The sequence below is a fragment of the Maylandia zebra genome, linkage group LG7 (genome assembly GCF_041146795.1).
Source record: "Maylandia zebra isolate NMK-2024a linkage group LG7, Mzebra_GT3a, whole genome shotgun sequence".
Lineage (NCBI taxonomy): Eukaryota > Metazoa > Chordata > Actinopteri > Cichliformes > Cichlidae > Maylandia > Maylandia zebra.
Genome location: NC_135173.1, coordinates 41,616,805 through 41,641,774, shown reverse-complemented (window position 1 = coordinate 41,641,774; position 24,970 = coordinate 41,616,805). Strand labels below are relative to the sequence as shown.

At 39.4% G+C, this 24,970-nt stretch overlaps 3 protein-coding genes across 4 annotated transcripts in view; 2 read left to right on the top strand and 1 right to left on the bottom strand.

The window, feature by feature from the left end:
• Window positions 1-24,970, top strand: part of LOC101469587 (syntaxin-2) — a 306,839-nt gene that overhangs the window by 113,574 nt on the left and 168,295 nt on the right. The window lies entirely within an intron of this gene.
• On the top strand, window positions 19,531-22,117 carry LOC112435206 (uncharacterized). The gene is made up of 6 exons (XM_024803393.2): window positions 19,531-19,993; window positions 20,256-20,384; window positions 20,591-20,784; window positions 21,281-21,428; window positions 21,524-21,728; window positions 21,813-22,117. Exons 1-6 carry the CDS (start codon window positions 19,784-19,786, stop codon window positions 22,115-22,117), a joined length of 1,191 nt encoding a protein of 396 aa, XP_024659161.2. The 5' UTR covers window positions 19,531-19,783.
• On the bottom strand, window positions 21,010-24,921 carry LOC106675108 (uncharacterized). Its single transcript, XM_076886382.1, has 6 exons — window positions 24,565-24,921; window positions 23,993-24,255; window positions 23,607-23,797; window positions 23,380-23,473; window positions 23,005-23,198; window positions 21,010-22,384 (listed from the first exon to the last, which is right to left on the bottom strand). The coding sequence occupies exons 1-6, from the start codon at window positions 24,760-24,762 to the stop codon at window positions 22,197-22,199; spliced, it is 1,128 nt and encodes a 375-aa protein (XP_076742497.1). The 5' UTR covers window positions 24,763-24,921; the 3' UTR covers window positions 21,010-22,196.

Genomic DNA, 24,970 nt, shown 5'->3' with positions numbered 1-24,970 from the left:
AGATTAGCTTAGAGGCACACTATGATTCATAATACTCCACTTGGAGACACACAGTTTTAACTCTGAAATTCATAACCTTTTACTTTGAAACACACATGGCCTACTTGGCATTTCTATGAAACAAAACTATAAGGAGCACTAGAAGTGTCCGTGGGGAAGCCGTAGGGCTGTCGTGGATGGAATGGAGAACCCGACACTGGGAAATCTGCCAGTGCAGGAACTCCCGAGGAGGGGGGCAGAGGTAAGGGTTTAGTCATCATGTACAGGCGGAGGCAAAGCTTGGAGGGGAGGTGGTCCGGGTGAGGGGATTATCCTGAGCGCTGGGCAGGGAGTCAGGCAGGTAGGCACGGAGAAACTGTGAGCAGACCAGCGCTGAAATCCTAACAGGTTACAACAACGTCCGGAGGTCCTAAAGGTTTGCAGACGATCTGGCGAGGTGTGAGTCTGAGCGCTGGTCTTAAGAAGCCGGCAATTCCAATTACACTCAGGTGCAGCCTGTCAGCATGATGTGGTGGCTCACCCCCCGAGCAGGGGGCCCAGGGGTGGAAATGCCGGCCCTGTGGGAAGGCCCAGCACTCACCCGGACCATGACACAGTGCCTTCATGGAACTGAACCAACAACCTTTTAATTTCCAAAAGAATGTATTAGCCACTACACTATCCGGTCTTTAAGTCAGACATCATTAGCCGTTTTCGGGTCCAAAATCCACTTCTGGTCCCAAAGTCAAACAAACACTGTGGCATCACTGAGAGTTAACATGAGGGTTCCTGATGGTTAGGGGAAAATGCAATTGCATGGCAGGATGCTATAAACGGACCAAACTTTAGTCAGGAGAACAACTGAGATAATCCAGCCACAATACGAGGTTAGTCATTAATATACTGCTGCATGCTGGGCTGTAGTCACATCGTAAGGTTTTAAAAACTGAGCTTGAAAACGTGCTGTCGATGAATAGTGGTAATAAAAACCCAGAGAGGCCATCAGCGATCACTGACTTTTTTCAGGGGCTTGTTCAGATTAAACAGAACAAGATACAAAGCATTAAAACATGTTAAAAACACAACAGCCTTAATAAATGCAGAGTAGTTTGGACCGAGAAGCAGGATTCATATGTCATCACTTAACAGCCGGAGAGAGGCATATGTTTTAGTCAAAGCTTAGGTAATTACAATCTATACGATGATATTATGTGCCACTTTGTTGCAGTAATTCTCCGCCTGAAGGGAGGGCGTATGTAACCGGCTCTGTTTATTCTGCTTGTTAGCAACCACATTTTCAAATTTTGTGTGAGGGTAGATACAGATAACATCTCGAGTTGATTTAATTTTTGGTGAAAATCAAGTAAAAGTGATGGTCACATCAAATATGACAGTCAGTAAAGCTCTTGGGAAAGATACAAGGGAGACAACTGGGGGAGTTGATAGCAAAAATAAAGGGAAGTATCAGCAATCAGGAAAATGAAATATAGCTGTGGCAGCTTTTTCTCAGGTTTGTTAGTAGTTTTCAGTATGGGAAGTAGAGTCATTTATAATACATCGATACTTCTTGACGATTACATTTGATGACTAATAATATCCAATCAATGGACCACTTCTCCCTGGTGGCTTATCCACAGGAAAATGAATCCTTCTCTTGCATGGGGACCAATCTGAAAAAACACCCTTGTGTAGAGGGTAGAGTAGAGCTCACTGAAGGCACTAATATTTGCATCTCTTTAATCCTAAACACACATCATTAACAAATGTCAAATCTCAATAGCAAGACCAAGCAGATTATTTGTACAGCATTATTTGTACTTTAATTGGCCACACTCCTCTACAGTAAACAGTTATTGAATTGATTTGTCAGATGACAAATGCTACTTCCAGTTGTTTTCAACTGTTTTTAATTAGGGTTATAAAATATAAATAACAATATAATATAAATAAGTGATATATATACAATATAAAATTTGTATTATCCTTATAATATAAGGACAATACCTTATAATATACAGCTGTCTGACGCTCAAATCACTGTCATTACTGTAGAAGGCAAAGTTGAACACTGAGAAATGCCGATTATGTTAGAATAGAGTTTTGCCATTTGCATTAGTAAAAAAGTAAAAGTGGTCAGTGACAGGGCTCTCACAAAGAAGGGGAAACTGAAACCAGGAGAAAATAGTGTATTTGTTATATTGAAGCTGTAACAGGATCGTTGGAGTGCAAACCTCAGCACCAAAACACACATTGCTATGATGTTAATATAGCTTGTTTCAGTGGCAGACTCCTAGCTCTTAACACACATTAGGGGAACTGGATAAGTTCATGCTGTGACTGTATGATGTGTCAAGTTTTATTTTTATTTCTCTACGTGGAAGTGGAAGGGGCAGCACGGTGGCATGGTGGTTAGCACTGAGTTCAATTCCACCATCAGTCCAGGGTCTTTCTGTGTGGAGTTTGCATGTTCTCCCCGTGTTTACGTGGGTTCTCTCCGGGTACTCCGGCTTCCTCCCACCGTCCAAAGACATGCAGCTAGTGGGGATAGGTTAATTGGATAATCCAAATTGCCACTAGGTGTAAATGTGTGAGTGAATGTGAGTGCGAATGGTTGTCTGTCCCTGTGTGTTAGCCCTGCGACAGACTGGTGACCTGTCCAGGGCGTACCCTGCCTCTCGCCCTATGACAGCTGGGATAGGCTCCAGCGCCCCCCGCGACCCTGAAAAGGAGAAGCGGAAGCGAATGGATGGATGGATGGAAGTGGAAGGCTAACATTAAGTCTGTAAACCTGTATTATATTATAAGGGTCGGACAAAAGCCAGTTCGCACTTGTCTGTTATGGCCTCTTTAAAAAAGGGATTTGGTCAGGAGAGATAATTAAATAGAACCCTCCTTGAAGTTTAAGCCTTCTTTAGACATTCTGAAAACAGATGAAATTGTATTGTCCTTCCAGCAAAGACCCTGAAATTATTCCCTATTCATGTGTGGTTAATTGACAACAACACCAATTCACATTCTCTGAGATCATAAGCCTCTAGCCAGAGAGAGACCGGCTGAAGATAAATAGCCTGCCTTGAAATAGGTGATCCCACAAAAGCTTAAATTTTTGCATGGCACATAAGATCTGATAAAACGTCTGCTTTGGAAAAGCATGAGATTGTGACGCGCACCACACTGCCTTTTCATTGCCGGGTTGTCATTTTTGCAGGGGAGTCGGGATGCATAGACACAGTTCATAACACCTAAATCGACTGGCATATAATGCACCGTAATTAGGACTTTTTTTCCTTTTTTTTTTGCATAATCCCTTTGAGGCAGCCCCAAAAGCTCCACCACAGCATAAAGTTTAGTTCAAAGTGTCTTACAAAAAAGTTTCCTTTCAGCTTAGTCTAGTCAGAAACTCACACCCTGCCATGTCAAAGGGGAACTGAACTGCCTGCTTGTTAGGAATGTATTAAATTCTCATAAGCATAACAACATCCAATGCAAAAGCGATAAAGAATGAAGCACTTTAAACTCCACCCATCCATCAGAAGATTGACAGTTTGATCCCTGGGTGCTCCAGTCTATAGGAATGTGAATATTAGATAGAAAGCACTTAAGCATGCAAATGAAGCATGTTGTATGAAGTGATTTGAGAGCTCAGGTAGAGTAGACAAGCGCTATACAAGAACCAGTCCATTTCTCATTTGCCAGTTTCAGCTATACCAAAAACCATCAGTCAGCAGAGTCTCTAAATGTTTAGGCTAATAAAGTATAGTATCAATTAATTGCTATTAATTAAAATAAATGATTCATGATTATGTAATAAAATAATTGATAGAATTTCAATTTGACTGAAGTAAATATATGAAATACAAAGCACTGATGAGTAGATGTATTTCTGATTAAAAAAAATCTATGCTTAATTTTAATCATGGAAAATGATAAATTCAGCTCACTGTTGATAGCTGCTGCTTACCTTAAAATTATTATTATTATTATTATTATTATTATTATTATTATTATTATTATTATTATTATTATATATTTTTTATTTAATTTTTAGTAATTTTATTGTCTTATTTTATCACTTCTTCCTCCAATCTCTGGCTTCTTTTTAGGATCCAATGAAGCATCTATGCTTGTCGTTTGGGTTTTACAAAGAGATCAGTTCTCAGCCTCAAATTAATATCTACCAGAAAGTCTCTTCAGATACTTAATGTGCTTTAGGACTGATGTATGATCCAATGCCTTAACTAATAACAGGCTCAGTTAGTGAATAGGGCAAAGAGGCAATGACATACAGCCGGGGAGATTAACAGACACAAACACAAAGTGAAACATAAGCATCTGTCTTATTCTAACCAAGTCTAATGATTAATCTCCAATTAGTCAGAGTAGCAGTTTACTCTCATATGACAGCATCTGTTTGGCAGCATCATCACAGATGAAGTTTTCAATTAAATATCCATGAGGCTAAACCAGTTTCTGGCAGCAATAAATAAATCAATAAATACAGCTAGGTGACAAAGGCCACTTAGACATTTTCAAACCAGCCATCCAACATATACACAGAAAAGGGACAGGCAGTTTACAACATGTTGCAGGGTTAATGCAACAAGATAACAATTGACAATCAGATTTACACCTACAGATAATTAGAAATGATGCATAGGTAACTTGGACAGTACACGTGACAGATGAATGGATTGGAGCAAGCAGTCTGAAGGCTGTAGTTTGGGGCCAGAAATGATATCGCCTGGCCACTCTCAGAAATAGGGGTACCAAAGTGTACCAAAAAGGGTACAAATGCTTGTCGCTGGGGGTGTTCCTTTTTGAAGGACATTTCTGTACCCTTTAGGCTTGGTACATTTTTGTACCTTATGAAGTTGTACCATCTGAAGTACAATCATGTACTTTCCTAAGACATAAATGTACCTTCAAACTATAGTACAGAAATGTTCCCTTGAAAAGGGTACAATAGGGTACCTATGAGGGTACCACCCCCAGCAACAACCTATTTCGTACCTAAAGAGACAAAAATGTACCCCCAATAGTCCAAAATATTTGATTATTTAACCATTTATTTTCGATAATAGAATCACATCAAAGTATTTAAACAACCACAGGAATACATCCTTGATTACATTCGTATATTGCCATAGGACATGTCAAGAAAAATACATTAATTTAAAAAAAGTAAACAATCACATAAAGACATTAAACACCTGAACACAATGTTTTGACGGATCACAGAGATGGCATGTATTTAAAAAACTGTCCACACAAATGTTTTGCTCTACTTCATCAAGCCAGAATGTATGTGTGTATATATATATATATATATATATATATATATATATATATATATATATATATATATATATATATATATATATATATATATGTGTGTATATATATATATATATATATATATGTGTGTATATATTAGGGGTGCAACGATACACAAAATTCACGGTTCGGTTCGGTTCGATACTTTGGTGTCACGGTTCGATATTTTTTCGATACAAAAAAATTTTTCATGCTTTTTTAATTTGTCATTTATTAAAATTATAAATATATATTTTAACTTAAAAGTACAGTTTTTAAATTTAACCCTAACCCTTGTGTGTGTTTTTTATTTTGACAGCGAATGCGCACCTGCGGACCACTTATGTGCAGCCCTGGTTATTTAGCTCGTCATTTCGCAGCCACAGAAATTCTTTTGTCCATGAAACCATAAAGCTGCACTTTCTTTTTGCCTGATAGTCTGATTTGTCATAACTTCTCCGTTTTGTGGTAAGCTTTTCTTTGGCTGTCACTTCTTCACCCTGACCTGTCTTATTTGGCTCAGCAGAACTGAAATATATATCCTGCTGCTTTTACACACTCACTCACATAAGCTCAGCGATTCTCTGCGCGATCAACCTCTCACATGTTTAAGCTTGCTGCGGGAGATTTCACTTGTCATGTTTGCATAGTAAGCTAACGATTAATAAGACGATGTCAGAGGAATTGGTGCACAAATTATCATCACTCACAGATCAGTGCTGTCGCTCTCTATACACAGTTCGCACGATTGCAAAGTGAAAGCAATACAACAAGCGCAAATTCAAACGCGATTTCAATGTCACATATTGACAGTGGCTCACCGATGCCAATGACATAATTACCCAGCTACATTTCTGAAAGAATGCAAAAGCATTGACATATATTTTTCCTTCCTACAATAGCCCGACGGGCAGGGCAGAGATAGATTTTGGTAGCCCGACTGAAAAAAATCTCTAGCACCGGGACGTCGGGCTAGCGATATTGCAAGCCCTGTATCTGATTGAGGAATCACTCATCTTTGGAAAAGAGAGTTTATTACAGAGAAATGGCTCTTTCCAAAATAAAAGCTATACTATCCGCTTCTTCTGGGCTATATTCTCAGCAGCATAAGGAGAATCATGTGCTAACAGCTGTCAAAGGCTACGTTCACACTGCAGGTCTTAATGCTCAATTCCAATTTTTTGATCAAATTCGATTTTTTTGTCTGCTCGTTCACACTACAAATAAAATGCGACAGCAAACGCGCTCTAGTGTGAACGCTCAAAGCGGCCCGCATGCGCAAAACAAGATGTCACACACAACGAGCTCTGTTTAGACCCAGAGCAACAGTATTGTTTGACTGATGGCCCTTAATATAAAGACTTCGGACTTCACGTTTCCCAATTTTTGCTTTAAGTTATTTTGTTATTTACATAATAATGTAAATAACCTAATAATGATCCTTATTGCTGTTTAAGAGAGGAGCGGTGCTTCAAAGGATAGCTGCAGATTTCTGTCAGAATCTGCAGATTATACAGTACAAATAAAATGTTCACGTTGTCTTCCCAACAGTTTCACTAACATCTACACTGGATGGCCAGGAAGCGTTCGCGATGTCTTCTCGGGCGCTTCTCCGGCGCTGATAATTGGCTTCAGTCTTGTGTCAGTGACGTAAAAGGCGGATTTAATGCGACTTGACCGTTCAAACAGCAGTCGCTTTCTAAAACATCGGATATGTATCGGATTCAGTACCACATACGAAAGTGACCCAGATCGGATTTGAAAATATCGGATTTACGCCGTTCACACTGTCATAGCATGATCGGATATGGGTCGCATAGGGTCAAAAAAATCTGATTTGATGCGCTTTCGCCTGCAGTGTGAACGTAGCCTAAATGACTCAGCTAAAGTTAGTAGCATGCTTGCTGTTTTTGTCTTTGCACTAGGATGTAAATGTGCAGTCATATTCGTTGTGTTCCCACTAGTGCTTTCAGGTTAATCTCGTTGAAATGACCTTAACGCCACAACACGGCAACCGTTAAAGAGCTACCGCCGATCGCCCCATGCATGGGGCTAGACGGCCAACACGTTAACGAGCTAACTGCGCTAACACACTAGTTCCCACCCATGTAATTGAGCATTGCGTGGCACATCCAACATACTGTTTTACTTTAGTCCATGACTCGCTTACCTTCAGGGTCATACGTCACATGAAAACCAAAATAATTCCAAACGCCAGATCTGAATGAGGGTGGGGGAGGTCCATGTTGCAAGGAGAGCTTAACTTCTGTCTTGCTAGCTTGCCCTGCGCTCTTCCTTCTGACTATGCTGTCTGTGTTGAGCGCTCAGTGGATCTGCGCGCGACAGTGCAGCCTAGGCGGAGTAGTCGAACGCAGATTCACTGAGCGCTCAACACAGACAGCATCGTCAGAAGGAAAGTTGATAAAATAAATTACAAATGTTGTATTGTTCGATACATATGCGTACCGAACCGAAAGCACTGTATCGAACGGTTCAATATCGATACGAATATCGTTGCACCCCTAATATATATATATGCGTATATATATATATATATATATATATATATATATATATATATATATATATGCGTGTATATATATATATATAACCTCTTTGTCGCATGGAGTCACACAAACCACCTGCAACTCAACACCTCAAAGACTAAGGAACTGGTTGTGGACTTCGGGAGGTCCAGAGAAGGTCCACTGCCGGTTCAGATAGAGGGGGAGGAGGTGGAGGTGGTCAACAAGTACAAGTACCTCGGGCTGTGGGTGGACAATAAACTGGACTGGTCATGCAACACAGAGCACCTGTATAAAAAAGCCCAAAGCCGACTGTACTTCCTCAGGAGGCTGAGGTCCTTTAACATCTGCAGGAAGCTCCTGAAGATGTTTTACCAGTCGGTGGTTGCTGGAGTACTTTTCTATGCTGTGGTGTGCTGGGGGAGCAGCACAGCAAAGAAGGACTCATCCAGGCTGGAGAAACTGATCAGGAAGGCTGGCTCTGTGGTCGGCATGAAGCTGGACACTCTGGTGACAGTGGCAGAGAAAAGGACATTAAAGAAACTGATGGACATTATGAACAATGCTGGGCATCCTCTGCACACGGCCATAAACAATCAGAAGAGTCTGTTCAGTGACAGGTTGCTTCTCCCCAAGACAAGAACTAACAGACTTAAAAACTCCTTTGTCCCACACGCCATCAAACTGTTTAACTCCTCTCTGGAGGGGAGAGGGAGGGGAAACAGGAGGACAAAGGAGGGGGGAACAACTAAGCTGTAGTGCCTCTTCACCTCACTGTACAATACCTTGTGCAATACTTTTTGTAAATAGTCAACAGTGCAATAGACTCAATACTTGAAATGTGCAATTCACTTGTATTTTTATTTTTTATTCGTATTTATTCTATTTATCCCCTTTGTATATTTTATTTATATTTGTCTCTGTATTTATATGTGTGTGTGTGTGTGTGTGTGTGTGTGTGTGTGTGTGTGTGTGTGTGTGTGTGTGTGTGTGTGTGTGTATATATATATATATATATATATATATATATATATATAACAATTCTGTAACTGTAACTTTGGTCGTTGCTGTGCTTTTTGGAAGTCGAATTTCCCAGAGGAACCCACCCGAGGGATTAATAAAGTTCTATCTTATCTTATCTTATCTTATCTTGTTACCATCCACACCGTACAAAGCAGCACTCTCTGGGTTGTTTTCCACACAGTTTATGTGGTACTCATGTACTTTGGTTGTTCTAATAACAAAATGGTCCTCACAAAAGTGCTGTTGTATCTCCGAGTGCGAGGCCATACAAAATCGGCATATTCTGCCTGTATTGAAAGACATTGAGAAACGCCCAATCATATGAGCGGAAAGGTTGTCGCATGAAATGGTAGCAAGAGCAGCATGAACTGTGTGCTCTACTTCATCGACACAGATAGTGAAACCCTCTGTGGACAGCATCTTCAAGTCAGGTATCAAGGGCTGAAGTATAGTTTCAAGCCCACACTCTTTTAAATGTGAATGGCGAACCAGTAAGGCTAAATGAATGTGACTCAACTTTGAGCGATGTTTTCCACTTATGTTTCCTATAGTATAATAAAATGCACAGATTTTGTATTTATTTCGTTTTGCACCAAGTGGGTTCACAATTTCAAATTCATCTTCATAAAAATGAAGTCTTAGAGCTTGAGGATGGTCTTTGAAAAATGAGTGGTCTTTAACATGCCATCTTTGTAATCAGTCAAAACATCATCATCTTGATTTCTGTGGTTATCCAGAACAATTTGTTCCCTCACATCCTCCACCTGACAGTATTTGTTTAATACCTGTGGGATTGGAACATACGAATAACTACCAATTTTCACACCAGAATGGTCTCTTACTGTGTAACTGGTCAAAATGGTACAGATTTGTACTTTATGAGAGTGTGGGAGGTTTTGTTTTATGTAAACTAACCTTAACAAAATTAAGCTTAAAACACAACAGCTTAACAGTTTGCTTTGTGCAGATGAAGGGTCTGTCACAAGTCTGTTTAGTTCTCAAACATGATTGCTGGATAGCTGTAGGAGGTCCCGTCCACTCTGCAAAGAGAAATAGTGCAGCTGTTCCCACACCCTTTTTTTCCTTTTGATAAGATCAATTTCTTAACATTTGACAAGGTGGCTATGATATTCATTTCAGTGGAGTGCCTGCCAGCTACCTGTGTGGACTGTCTTATTATCACAAGGCATCGGAACAAAGCAAAATCTGTAGTTTGACAGTAAAAAATTTCAAACCGATTGGAAGATTTGCAAGCACCCTTTTTTTCTGACGGAGACTGAAATGTTCAACAAGAATCAAGTTAAATATTCAACAGGCATTTAAAGTCTATTTAAATTCAAATAGGAAAATCAAATATTCTCAGGGTTCCTGTGCCAGAGTCACTGACAGGTTTTACAGGAATTTGTGGTTGACTTTCAAAGCTTTGGTTTACTTGGAAACTCAATTTTCCCCATGTGTTGATGGTGCTGAATACAGTTATTCAGACCTTGCACTGGCTGTTATTTCTTTTCTATTTCTGTTAGAGTTCAAAAATAGCTACCTTTGCTATTTCTGCAATGCCTAATGAAATGCTAGAGTTATGATTAGGCTGTGATTTTTCTGGCATTTTTACAACATGCTCAAAATCAAAGGAAGCAGGAAGTTCAAAATAGCCGAATAGCAATGAGTCGTGTACAGCACACACTTTTGAACTTTTTCAGAAAAAAATAGAAATGATGAGGCAGCAATCTCTTTACACAGTTAACAGAGAGAGAGAGATACACTGACTGAGCATATTCTCAGTCAAAGTAGCATCCAACCTGCACCACTTTGCATTATCAGACTGATTATTACAGACAGTAATTGCCATTTTCATAACTTTATCCTGGAGTCGTTTTCTGAGGGTCTTTCTTATTTTAGGTTTGGATACAGATCTACTACCTAAACATTTCCAGGAGTTTGGAATAGATTTGTGTAAGATCTACATGATTCAGAATTAGTAGGACAATTAGTAGCTTCTAAAAATATATCCAAATTTCTTTTAGTTTTTTCTTCAAATGTTTAAGGGTGGCTGTAGTTAGTGCTGGGTGCAGCTATCATCTGAAGGGGTTTGTACACAAAGTTAATCCGTATTAAATGCAATTTCATGCATAGTTAATTTCATGCATTTTAGTGAACCACTGTTATATTTAATTTTTGTTTAATTGAGTTTTCAGTAATTTTATGTAAACATTACTATGTTATATTACATGATGAAACCAACTGAGTTCACTGGCCCCATTACGAAATGACTTAAATAAAACTACAAAGATAAATATGAAACCTTTTAAAACTTCAAGCTTCAGTGAATTTTCTTTTGTTTTAATTTAAATTGTATTCATTCAACTCATTTCAGTTCACCTGCACTCCCAGTTTGGATTCAGGATAGAGAAACCCTCTCTACTTTTAAGATTCGACTCAAAACTTTAATTTGGTAAAGCTGAGCATTAGGACTGGATCACATGACCCTGAACCCTCCTTTTGGTTATGGTGATATAGGCTCAGACTTCTGCGGGCTTAATGTGGTAAATCACAGCAAAGATTTCTGGCACAACTTCACCTACTTCCAAGGTGCATGGAGAGGATGAAAGAGTTCACAATGCAGGAACTCCAGCAACACTTAAGGGAAGATGAACAACTTTAATAATTGACCAACGCGTTTCGGCTTGTGGCCTTAATGGGCTTAATGTGATAGACTGTGATACACTAACTCTCTCCACTCACTACTTTTTAATCTGAACCTGTTTATATATCACTGTAGCATATCAATAAATCTGTCCCCTTTTCCCTTAGCTTGTGTTTTGTTCTGTCCCTATGCTCTCTTTTTTTCTCTTCTCTTTCCCCCTCAAACCCCACCCGGTTGACAAAGATGGCTGCACCTCCCTCAGCCTTGTTTTGCTGGAGGTTTCTCCCTGTTTAAAGAGACTTTCTTCCACCGGTGCAAATTGTTTGCTCATATGGGATTATTTGATTGTTTGAACTATTTAAATACACTTGAATTGAATTGCACTTGCCAGAATATAGTTCTGTGCAAAGGTCTGGAGCATACCCTCATTCTTTGTTCCTAGAAAAATGGGAAATGGTTGAAGTAATGTATTGACACATGTGCCAACATACAAGGAAATACAGTATGTAAGGCAAAACACTTTTATTTTTCAATGCCACCTGAACTGTCTTTGGCAAGCTTTCTTGTAATTTCTTTAAGTAGTCTTCAGGAATAGTTTTCCAGGTATCTTAAAGTGCATCTTTGGATGTTGCCTCCTTTTGTTCCATTCTCTGCCATGATCCTACATGGCTCAGATCATGTTGAGGTCCAGGATTGGTGGAGGCCAGTCCATGATCGATATCGTCCCATTGTGTGTGGGGTTTGTTTGTTTGTTTTAATCCAGGTATTGTTTGGGATCATTGTCATGGTGAAAAACCCAATATGGAGAAAACATTTTATTTGCACACATAAAAGCAATGGTCATGTAACTTTGCACAAATGACAATCTTAAAATAATCAACTAACACCTATCTATCAGTTTGTTGAATTGTCTGTTATTGTCACGGCTGGGGCAGCAGTCGTGTGGTTGAATGAATGAGGATCCAAGATGCAGATGGCAGTGGAGATATGAGTGGAGCTTTATTTACAATGAAAAATAACAAAGGTGAGGGCAGAACTGAACATAAACCTAAACTGGGCAAAACTAACAAACAAACCAGATAACATAATGACACCGGGAGACATACAGAGACGGCAGATAAAGAAGGCTGGGCGGAGAAACACTGGCGAAACACTGGAGGATTCACTGAGAAACACAGACGACGCGATGAGGAGCACAGGCAGACACACACTATAAATACACACACCAGGCAATCAGGAAATGGCACACAGGAGGGGGCACAGCTGACACTAATGGACATAACGAGAAGCAGACCTACAAAGTAAAACCGGAAACACACAGACTGTTTTACAACACCAAACGCAGGGACCCGAACGGAGCACAGAGGGAAGACACAGGTAGGGATAATAAACACGACAACCAAACCCAAAGAACTAATAGAAATTCAGAATAAACACCAAACACAAGATGAAACCAAAATGAAACACAAAACACTGGGTCAACGACCCAGACAGTCATGACAGTTATGAGTAAACACAACACTTAGGTTATCCCTTGAGTTAGGTTTCTTTTTTTATGTTTGAATGACTAATAGCTTAGTGTTATGTGGCTTAACAAACAAACAAAACATTCATGGTCATGGTCAGATACAAGCATCGGACTGAATATGAGTAAAAAAAGCTCTCAATGGCCAAAGAATTATTGCTCAAGACCATGAAAAAAAATGACACATTCCATCTATGGAATTCAGTAGATCAAAAAACTGGATTACATATTTTCCCTGTGGTGCTGTTTGGAGGTATAGGGAAAAAAAACAATCACTTTCATATTTAAGAAGGTTAGTCATAACAAATTATATCTATCTAAAACACAGTGATGAGTCAAAATGGTGCACTTAGGAACTAAACACAAGCTTTTATTGTTTGAAAAGTATTATTGTCTTGTCTTTTATTGCCTCTTTTATTGTTACAAAACTAATGTGCACTGTGATTTTACTGTAGCTGTCATTATTCTGGGGTACAGATGGGACAGAGCCTATAAGTGGTCATTTCTACCAACTGCTTATTGATATATTCACCCTTATGAGATCGTGTCTGCATCGTGGAGAGATGCATCTGGCTAAAACGTAGCGCAAACTGTCCCTCGAGATTATCTGAACAACTGGACTTCAGTCTGTCTCAAATCTATCACTGATGCATATATAGATTTTTTTTTCCCAAGGTCAGATCAAAGTAATTCACTTGTCAGGAAGTAACAGTGGTGGCTCTATGAGGGCCTGTTGCTGCATGCAGGGATTCCTTTTTTACACATAGATGTACAGACAAAAAAAGGAAGTCGGAGAAGCATAAAATGGAACATGTAATAGGTGTTGTATTGTTTCCTGAGCTGCAGAAAGTCAAACCTGAAGTAAACCTGGGAGATTTTTTCTTTCTTCAAACAAATGTACTTCTGATCAGGCTCCTCGCTGTGGGTCCTGCGTTCTTCACGCTTGATGCTATTCTTGGTAAAGTAATCCAACAACTGGTTTATGATTGCCTGTCGGGCAGTGAAGGAACAATCGCTGACACTGCTGGTGTTAAAACTGCAGCCGGAGGGCGTGAATTGATTTTGAGAAGAATGACAGATGAACCCTCACTTGCTTAAAGACTGCATGGGTGTGTTATATCCACATGGTGGTCTGGGGCTCATGAAACTGATTAAGTCACCCTTTAGGTTGGCAAAACAAAACCAGCTGATCCATCCTTTACTTTTTTTCCATGTGATTTTTGATCCCTCTGTTTATTTAAATTATTTTATTTTTGTAAATCTATATTTTTTATTTATATAAAATCTGTATTTTGTAATTTAATATTTTCAACCTAATGTTTTTAAAAATATGTTTTGTTCAACAAGGGTCTTGACTAAGCTTGTTTGGGGAAAAAAAAACAAATGTTTAAAAGCGAGAGAAATTTTCCTGATAAACATCGATCGCAGTAAAAAAGCAAAGTCCATCATTCACATTTTCTGTGTGTAACCCATGGTTATTTCATTGCAAATTCTGTTTTTATTCTAATTTTAAGAGTATAAAACCAGTCAGGATACTATGTTTGTCGGAAATGTGACAGAACCTGCTAACGATTGCTTAGCTGTGTTAGCCTGTGGAAAGTGTGCTAGCGTACCCACATGTGCTCCCTGGGCTAATGCGCTTACATTTGAGGTTTTTAGCTAACACACCACGTGAGACACTTTTCATGCATTATGATTTGCAGTGAAATGTATTTTTGTTGTTGATAAATTGTTATTGGCCAATGAGACCTGTATAGATGTGTGATGTGTAAAGACAAAAGAGAAATACGTGTTTTATTTTACAAGTGAAGTGATCGCTCTGCAGGTTGTGTGCAGGCTGGGTTTTTTTTTTATGGGGTAGAAATCTGCTGCAAGGACCGAGCGGTGCCATCTAAGGACTGGATGCCACTGGAGGTGCCTAGAAAGGACGCTCTACCTAATACATTTATGGACACTTGAAGTGATATATTGGACATTGTTGAACATTACAAGTTGAAATGATTTAAATGTTGTTCATGTCTATGTTTTTGCATCATTTAAATGTGGAATACACTCAAATCACTTTTCCCTTTAAGTTGTTGTCAGTGTCTCATTCTGAGTGGAGGGTTTTTCCTTCTTTAAGTTGAGTTACCACTGCCAGTCTCCTGACGATCCTAACTAAACCCTACAAGAGTAGATTATCAAATATTTGTTTTTTTTTCCTTGACCTTGGATGACAGATTACTGTGGATTTGACTGATTTTAACTACTCAGTTAAAAAGGGTGACATGTGCAAAGTTTTATCTTCAGTTTATAGAGAGGATAAAAGTGGCAGAAAACTACAACAAAAAAAAAAACTAGTAAAAAGTGATTACTATATTCAAACAAAGTATCCTCTTTGCAGTTAGGTTTGTGACAGAGCAGCAGTTTCAATTAGGAGCCAAATTCTCTAATGCCCCAGTCACACAGAGAATGGTCAGCAACCATGGAAAAATGTCCATTCACAAGCCAGTGGGTGAATGGTCTCTAGACTTGTGTGACTGGGACTTTAACAGTGTCAAGGGCTGCGAAGGCAGACCTTATATGTATTTAAGCGGACCCAGAAGCAGACAATACGAGGAGACAGATTAGACAGATTATTCACGCTGAAGCACGAAGGTACAAAACATAGAAAAAATAAAACCAAGGCCAAATCTAAACTGGGAAAAACTAAACTAAGAGAGAAGCTCTGGGACTGTGGGGAAGAAAAACTAGGAACTGGGAACACGAGGGAGACAAACAGACATAGGTTGACGAGCAGATGACTTGACACAAGCTCACATACTGGCTGTATCCCAATTCAGGGTCTGCAGCCTTAAAGTATGCAGCCTCAACGATCCTCAAGAGCCACGTACTTAAAGACCGCTAAGGCCGGAAGTGCGAGGTTTGTGAAATGGGACGGTCTAGCCTCCGTTGCACTGCCCAGGTTGCCTAGCAACCATGATACTAACAGCTGGAAACGTTTCATACAGCTTTGTTTGACAGAAATGAAGGAGAAAATCTTTTGTTCATTTGTTTGTTTCTACATGAGCTTTGATCATTCTCTGTAAGATTAAGCTCAGCTATTGAACGGCGTATATTTTAAAGTAAAGGCTTTAAAACCAAGTTAGTACAAACGTCACTAATGTCACATAACTTTGCCGACATGTGGCCAACAGTAATGTTTTAATGTTCTTCGTTATTAAACATTTGCACATAAATAAGTGACATAATATTCAGTACTTAAAGTTCACTCTTCGGGCGCCCCTCATCTGCCATTTTTTCGGCAAAATTATCCACACCCACCGCCGCGCTATGCATTCTGGGATATGTTGGGCCATGAAGTCTACACCGCCACGTCCTTAAAATTCAGGGAAATGAAGGACGCATTTGAGAGCCGCATTTCGAGCAGCCTTCGAATTGGGACAGCCTTCGTCGCGTCGCGGTGACGTAATCGGCCTTAAAATGCGGCCTTTAAGGCTGCAGACCGTGAATTGGGATACAGCCACTAAATACACAGAGGAGATAAGGGGAGTGGACACACATAGGGAACACAGCTGATACAAATAAGAGAGTGAAAGAGAGACATGACGGGCTGAGGGAAACATGGAATAAACATGACTGACAGGGGAGACATGGAACGACACACAGGAATGGGAGACGAGACATCCTGACAAGACAACAGGGAAACGGAATTATAACTCAACAATGAGGAGAACTCAATACTCAAAAAATAGAAAACCCAGATATTACAACAGGAATAGTTCACAGAGACACACCATAAACTTAAAAGGCTCAGAAAGGTCAACCTACCCAGAACCATGGCAAACAGTAAATTTTACAGATGTCCAGTAGCCCATCAGAAACCAGTCAGTGGGCTCCTGGCAGCCACAGATCACAAGGGGAAAATGTATATTCCATGTGGTTGCTGTGGTTTTCTGGTAGTAGTTAGTAGGGGTGCAATGATACACAAAATTCACGGTTCGGTTCGATACTTTGGTGTCACGGTTCGATATTTTTTCGATACAAAATAAAATGTTCATGCCTTTTTAATTTGTCATTTATTAAAATTATAAATATATATTTTAACTCGAAAGTACAGTTTTTAAGTTCAACCCTAACCCTTGTGCGTGTTTTTTATTTTGACAGCGAATGCGCACCTGCGGACCACTTATGTGCAGCCCTGGTTATATAGCTCATCATATCGCAGCCACAGAAATTCTTTTGTCCATGAAACCATAAAGCTGCACTTTCTTTTTGCCTTATAGTCTGATTTGTCATAACTTTTCCATTTTGCGGTAAGCTTTTCTTTGGCTGTCACTTCTTCACCCTGACCTGTCTTATTTGGCTCAGCAGAACTGAAATATATATCCTGCTGCTTTTACACACGCACTCACATAAGCTCAGCGATTCTCTGCATCCTCTTACATGTTTAAGCTTGCTGCGGGAGATTTCACTTGTCATGTTTGCGTAGTAAGCTAACGATTAATAAGACGATGTCAGAGGAATTGGTGCACAAATTATCATCACTCACCAATCAGTACTGTCGCTCTCTATACACAGTTCACGCGATTGCAAAGTGAAAGCAAAAAACAAGCGCAAATTCAAACGCGATTTCAATATGTCACATATTGACAGTGGCTCACCGATGCCAATGACATAATTACCCAGCTACATTTCCGAAGGAATGCAAAAGCATTGACATATATTTTTCCTTCCTACAATAGCCCGACGGGCAGGGAAGAGATAGATTTTGGTAGCCCGCCTGGAAAAATCGCTAGTCCTGGGACGTCGATGTGCAGTCATATTCGTTGTGTTCCCACTAGTGCTTTCAGGTTAACCTCGTTAAAATTACCTTAACGCCACAACACGGCAAATCTCCGTTAACGAGCTACCCCTGATAGCCCCGTGCATGGGGCTAGACGGCCAACACGTTAACGAGCTAACTGCGCTAACACACTAGTTCCCACCCATGTAATTGAGCATTGCACGGCACATCCAACCAGTGTTGGGAAGGTTACTTTTAAAATGTATTCCACTACAGAATACAGAATACATGCCCCAAAAAGTATTCTGTAACGTATTCCGTTACGTTACTCAATGACAGTAACCTATTCTGAATACTTTGGATTACTTAACATATTATCGTGCTTTTTACAACAACGTGAATGTACTATTGCTGTGTGATTTATTACCATTACTGAAGGTCCGCGACTCCGAACTGTAGTAAAGGGACCTCTGACTAATACGGCGGGGTCCGTGTTGGGCTTTTAGCCGAAAAATAGCTTTACTTTGTTGTGTGGGTCAACTTTTCTTGCGAGAGACAGAGAAAGGCGTTGAAAGACTGCTCCAACGGAACTTATTGTTTTCGGAGGAGAACACGGTATACAGTCGAGTCTTAATAGCTTACTTACAACTGGGCTCCTCAGGCACTCTTCTTGGCTGCAGTGGTTATTATTATATTTACATGCTTCCAGCTCCCGTTTTTTCTCGATGACTGCTCGTACCTTTCCATTATCCTTTTTTCTCCCTCCTCTTGCTCACAGACACATAACGTGTATGGCAGTGCATTCTCCCTGCAACACGGACTATACTGCCCATGAGGCTACATTCTTTTGAGCTATTCTTGTAGCATTCTGCCTGTTAGCTTAGCACAACAACAACAACAACAAGGTGCTCTCTCACTCAGGAAACACACAGCCGCGCGAGAGATAGAGCGTCGCCCTGTAACCATGGCAACCGTAACGCTGCCGCCTGGAACAACAGAACGTAGCTGTCAAACAAAACCCAAACAGTCCTGACCCGCGACAATATGAAACAGGAAAGTACCGCAGTGTATTCCATTTATTTCAACAAAGTAACTGTATTCTGAATACCACCTTTTTAAACGGTAACTGTAATGGAATACAGTTACTCATATTTTGTATTTTAAATACGTAACGGCGGTACATGTATTCCGTTACTCCCCAACACTGCATCCAACATACTGTTTTACTTTAGTCCATGACTCGCTTACCTTCAGGGTCATACGTCACATGAAAACCAAAATAATTCCAAACGCCAGATCTGAATGAGGGTGGGGGAGGTTCAATTTGCTATGTTGCAAGGAGAGCTTGACTTCTGTCTCGCTAGCTTGCCCTGCGCTCTTCCTTCTGACTATGCTGTCTGTGTGGAGCGCTCAGTGGATCTGCGCTCGACAGTGCAGCCTAGGCGGAGTAGTCGAACGCAGATTCACTGAGCGCTCAACACAGACAGCATCGTCAGAAGGAAAGTTGATAAAATAAATTACAAATGTTGTATTGTTTGATACATATGCGTACCGAACCGAAAGCACTGTATCGAACGGTTCAATATCGATACGAATATCTTTGCACCCCTAGTAGTTAGGTCATCAAAGTAAAAGTTGTGTAATTTGAAATGTGTTGGTTTTACTTTGAAAGAAAACATTAAATTCAAATTCAAATTTTATTTGTCACGTACACAGTCATACACAGTACGGTCCGTGTACTTTTCGGTATTTGAAGTTTCGTTTCAGAAAGTATAATTTAAAAAAGAAAATGAGACACTTATTTAATTCTCAACTTAAAAAGCTAAAATGAAAAACGTAAAACAATTGTTTTTTTCATTTTGTCCTTTCGCACATCAGAAACGAAAAACCCAAGAAAAAAGAACGAGAAAGGGCCCTTTATTTATTTTGTCTGAACCGGAAGTTTTAGTAGGTCAACAACCTGTACAAGTGATGCGCAAACTTATGGCAAACACTGTAGTGTGGACATCATGACGTTGGAAAAATACTCAGACGTGATCATGGAGATGGCAAAACAAGGCCTGTCATCGGAAATTATATCAGAGCGTCTGTCATATGAACACGGGGAAGTGAGAGGATTTTCTGCGAGAAATGTTAGAAAGTTTTGTGCTGAGCAAATCACTAGCTGTCGACTCTCGGACACACGGTTGGAGCTTGAGGTGACACAAGCTATAAATGAGGTAAGGTACTTTCTTCCTTCACCTTATGACTGTGTATGGTTGTCTTAACTGGGTTGTAAGGGGGTTAGTCTAGACTGTGTGCGCGCGCCCGCGCGTTTTAGCGTCTTGCGGGTGGTGGGTAACGTTAGTTATTTTAAAGATGTCTCTCACTGGTATTTGTACAGTTAATTAGCACAATACTTTAGCTTTACACATTTGCTTTCAGAATAAGCTACTTTACATTTGTTGTTCTAGTAGTAGCATGATCTTTTATTTTAAACAGGTGGGCCCAACATATGGCCGCAAAATGATGAAGGGCTATCTGTCCACAAAAGGGGTACATGCTGCAGAGGGACGAATTGGGTCAATTTTAAGAGAGGTGCATCAACCTTATCATGAAGCAAGACGCCAGGTAGCCTATGTTATTTAATCTTCCACTAGAACTGTATTCCAATGTTCTTTGTCATATTTGTGATATACATCATGTAATGGTAGGGCCTAATTCTGTTTAACAGATGTACGCCCTGCTTTAACAGTTACTTGACTCTTCCTCAAACGTATGATCAAATCTGCCTTTATCCAGTCAGCTGTCATTTATTTTTGTGATTTTTTTGTAAGGGAGCTCGGAATCTTAATCCCACACCGTACCATGCTGAATGCATGGGGCACAAGGTTCACCTGGACCAAAACGAGAAACTTGTAATGTTTGGAGTCACCCATGTTTTAGCTGTAGATGGATTCAGTAAAAAGATTGTGAGTCATTCCACAATGCCAATCAAAAACAACTTGAGCATCTATGAATATGTTTTCAGGTAATACAACCTCTCAAACCATTTATTTCATCTTAAGTGTTTTGATGGACATGTTAGTCATATTGGACATGAGCTGCACCCAAATTTACAATATTTGAATTTAAATTAGACATGCAACAGATGGGTCTGGTTATGTTCCTGAATATAATATATTAAGAACTTACCAAACATTTTGATCAACATTTTCTATTAATGTAAAAATAAATAAAATGGAATTGCACATGAATCATTTAACTACTTTATTGCAATTAATCAGTGTTCATTTATGAATGGAACAAGGTTCTTGGATTTCCACATATCTTTCAATTGTTCTGACATACATCTAAAGTCTGAGCATGACAGTGACATTGCAAAGAAACTTAAGAAATATATGTTGTCCTACTACAACTAAAATATTACCCAAAAAAAACATGAATGAATACATTCAAAATAATAACACCTTTGCTGGTCTTAAAGCAAAATAGTTAATAAATGTTCTTTATTTTTCCTGTACCAGACCTGCAGTGATCACCTATGGTATGTGGGACCAGGTGCGAGTAGACCATGGAAAGGAATTTTATTTAACACTGTTCATGCAAGAGATGCTGTCACATCATCGCTTCAATCAGGAGAGACTGCCTTATTTACAGACCTCATCCACAAGAGTAAGATTTAAGTACCATTAACATCAGCTGAAATTCTTATACTATTACGTGTACTACTACGTACATTTAAGACATGTTTCTTTTAACTCTTTTAGAACCACACAGTTGAAAGGATTTGGCCTGAAATCAACAACCGTGTCAACTACCCACTAAAAACTGCCCTACTCCAGCTGATGGACCAGGAGGAGATAGATATGGAGGATAACCTTGTGCGATACTGTGTGTCCAATCTAACCTGTCAGCTGTGTAACATTGGTCTTGCAAGTGTGGTAGAATCATGGAATGCTCATAGAATCCCAGGTAAAAAAAAAAAAAAAAAAAAAAAAGTCAGATTGCTTACAACCCTGATAATGAACATTTAAACACCTCCTCTATTTTTTACAGGAAAAGGCATACCAAATCACTTTGCAGAACATGGGTGTAAAAGAAGAATTTCTCCAGAGCTCTTGCCAAATGCACTTGAAGCAGCAGACCTTTACAGGCAGCACTTGGGATCTGCACTCAAAGAATATTCGACTTTTGGAGTTGATCCCTTCACAACCGAACAGGACAAACTTAGAACAGAGAGTCATTTTGCAGAAAAATATCCTGATATTTCACATTTGTTTTTTAGAGCCGTAAATGGTGACTTTATGCCATACAAAGAAGCTCTGCTCTGTCTCATAAACATAACTCAGAGAAATGTATGAACCACTGCATCTGTAAACTGTACAGAACAGACAAAAAAAAAAATCAACTGACTGTAAACATTTGTGTGTACACACTACATTACTCCTCTGCAAAAAAAGATTTCAATACAGAAAATGCAGCTGTTAGACCAGTAATTTGTAGAACTCCGTTGTTACTCTCCCTGCATTTTGCACAGTGCTGTGATGTCTCTTGCCACTGTTCCACACATGTCTTGCAGCCAATAATGCTTCTGCAGCACAGTGAGAACACTGGATCCTCAATGATGTCTGCAAAAGTAAATCAGATAAGTGAGACTGTTATCCATTTATGTTGAATTTAGTTCAAACTATAGGTTCAAAGTCAGTCTTGACATAAATTTACAGACAGCATGCAGAATATTTTTGGTTATTCTGTAATTCCTCTTGTTCACGCTGTTCTGAGAAAGTCCCTGTCTATATTTTTGTCTATAATTGATGAGGGGCAAAATCAGTACATTTTCTCAATTAGCAAGCAAGAAAAATGAAAAAGTTACAGGTACTTGATTCAATATATGCAACTACAGTCCCATTTTAAATGTGAACTTTTTAGTTTTACATTACTGTGAACAGTGTACCGTCACCCATACTGACATTGTAATCAATTTGAAAAGCTATACTTTCATAGTCAAGATTGCAAGGAGAACCCAAATTAAATGTGCATGTAAACTTTTGAATGTTATGTTACAGTAGACCTGCATCTTGATTGTCTGTGCCTAAGTATTTAAATGGACACTGCTGAATAAAGAGCCTATGTTTGGTAAAAAAATGTTTGTCCAAAGTAATGATTGAATGTGGTTTGACATTGTTTTAATTGTAATTAAAATGTTAGTGTAGATGTAATGTATTTACTAAGCAACATTTGAACATACTCATACAAACCACGCAGCTAAATCCCTCCTTGAGTGTCTGCAGCTTGGGGGTTGTGACTTTCTGGGCAACTGCAAGATCAGTGAGCTCTTTGATTGCTGCTGTGACAGCTGGCAGACTTTGAGATGCCAACACCAACTCTTCTATTTTGTCACTCACTTCTCCCAAACTGGCACTGTCATCATCTTTACGGCTGCTACAAATAAAAATGGATAATCAGATGTCAAAGCTACTTACTGGCTTAAAGAAACATCACATCACTTACTGATAGATGATGATTTATGTAGTGATGTCTTACTGCTATTATAGGATTTAAATCAAATTAATTCTTCTATATTGATGTTCATCCTATAGTATATACATATTTATTCACATACCTCAGTTTCTTCCTCTTTGTTCCCTGGAGGCAATTAAAGTCTTGTTCAGGCACAGCAAGAATTTTTCGTGCATTTTGTCTCCAGTACTGTGACCCTACAGATGAAAAACAAAACCAAAGAAACCTGTTTAGAAGCCAATACCATATTACCCAATAAATATTACAAAGAGTCTGGTAAGACATGTCTCTCCATAAGATATGGGCTTTAGCTGTAATATTATGGCTCACCTGTTGTGCCCTCCGACTCCAGAATTGCATTGCCCTGTGCATCTGTCAAAATTATTGGGTTGTAATTACCAATGGCATCTTGCACTTTTCCTACTATCCCTTGAAGCGTAGCCTCAGACTCCAGGAATCGTACAACCACCATTCTATTGGGAATCAACCTCCCACCAACTACATCTGCAAAGTACACTGATCTGTAAAACAAAACATAATAATTTTACATATCTTGTAAAAGACAGCAGGCCACAAATCCATTCAGTGATTGCTATAGGCAAATTGTACTAAAATAGCTTTGCTATTCTTAACAATTCAACTATCCATGCACCTTATGTTTCTTTTTATTTTGCCTGTTCTGTAATTTAATATTCAAGAACACAGACTCATCCTACCTCTGAAATGTTTTGGAGGACATAGGGGAACTTGAAGTAGCCTGCTGTGAACGTGAAGGTGCAGACGCTGCCACAGCTGGTGCTCGCATAAATGCAAAACGCTGCCCGCTGGAACCTGCTGTTGGAATTGACTCCATGTCTTCTCCGTGGACTTCATAGTGACCTCTGGGTGTAAGGTCTAATGCGCTGAAAACACCAGAGACCGCACCGGGGAACATAGCCACGTTTGAATCATCCGTGATGTACAGAGTATGCGCGGATACCTGTTTAAGAAAAGTTTCCGTAAATCACGTTGCTCTGCTAACGTGTTACTCCTGTGCACACGGTTAATAGGCTCTAAAGGCTTACTTATTAGCTAGTAGCCGGTAAAAGTCAATGAATAACTATTTACACATTAGCACATGTGCACAATTCACATATTAGCACAATGAAGACGGCTAGACATAGTATTAGTAAAAGTAGGCCTACATGAAATCACCAAATGTTAACGTTAGCCGTTCCGCAGTAAGGAAGAACAATAACGTTCATAAAAAAACTGCTGAAAGCAAAGTTTGCGAAGTTTACATATCTACCTGAAAGATGCGACCCAGTTTTTCTGCAGTCATGTCTTCGTCCCGGAGTGTCACTCTCTTAGTTTTCCTAAAAACAACGTAATGGTCCATCCTCTGTTTATTCCAGTGTAACTTTAAGGCCGTCGATCTCTTGTGTGGGGGACGGTGTGCGCGCGCCATAAAAAAACGCGCAGAAGAAGTACTTCCCGTTTCAGACATTGAAAATGCGTCTATTTTTTTGTTTTTGCGCTAGTATACTTTCATTATTTGAATCACGAAGAAATCCAAAAAAGCACGTCTAATTTTAAGTGTATGACGGCTATTTGTTACCACCGAATGAAAAAACAAGTTATTTTCGCCCATTTTATTCTTTATCAAAAATTTAAAAAATGAAAATTCTTTTAAATATCGTTTTTTCGTTTTGGTT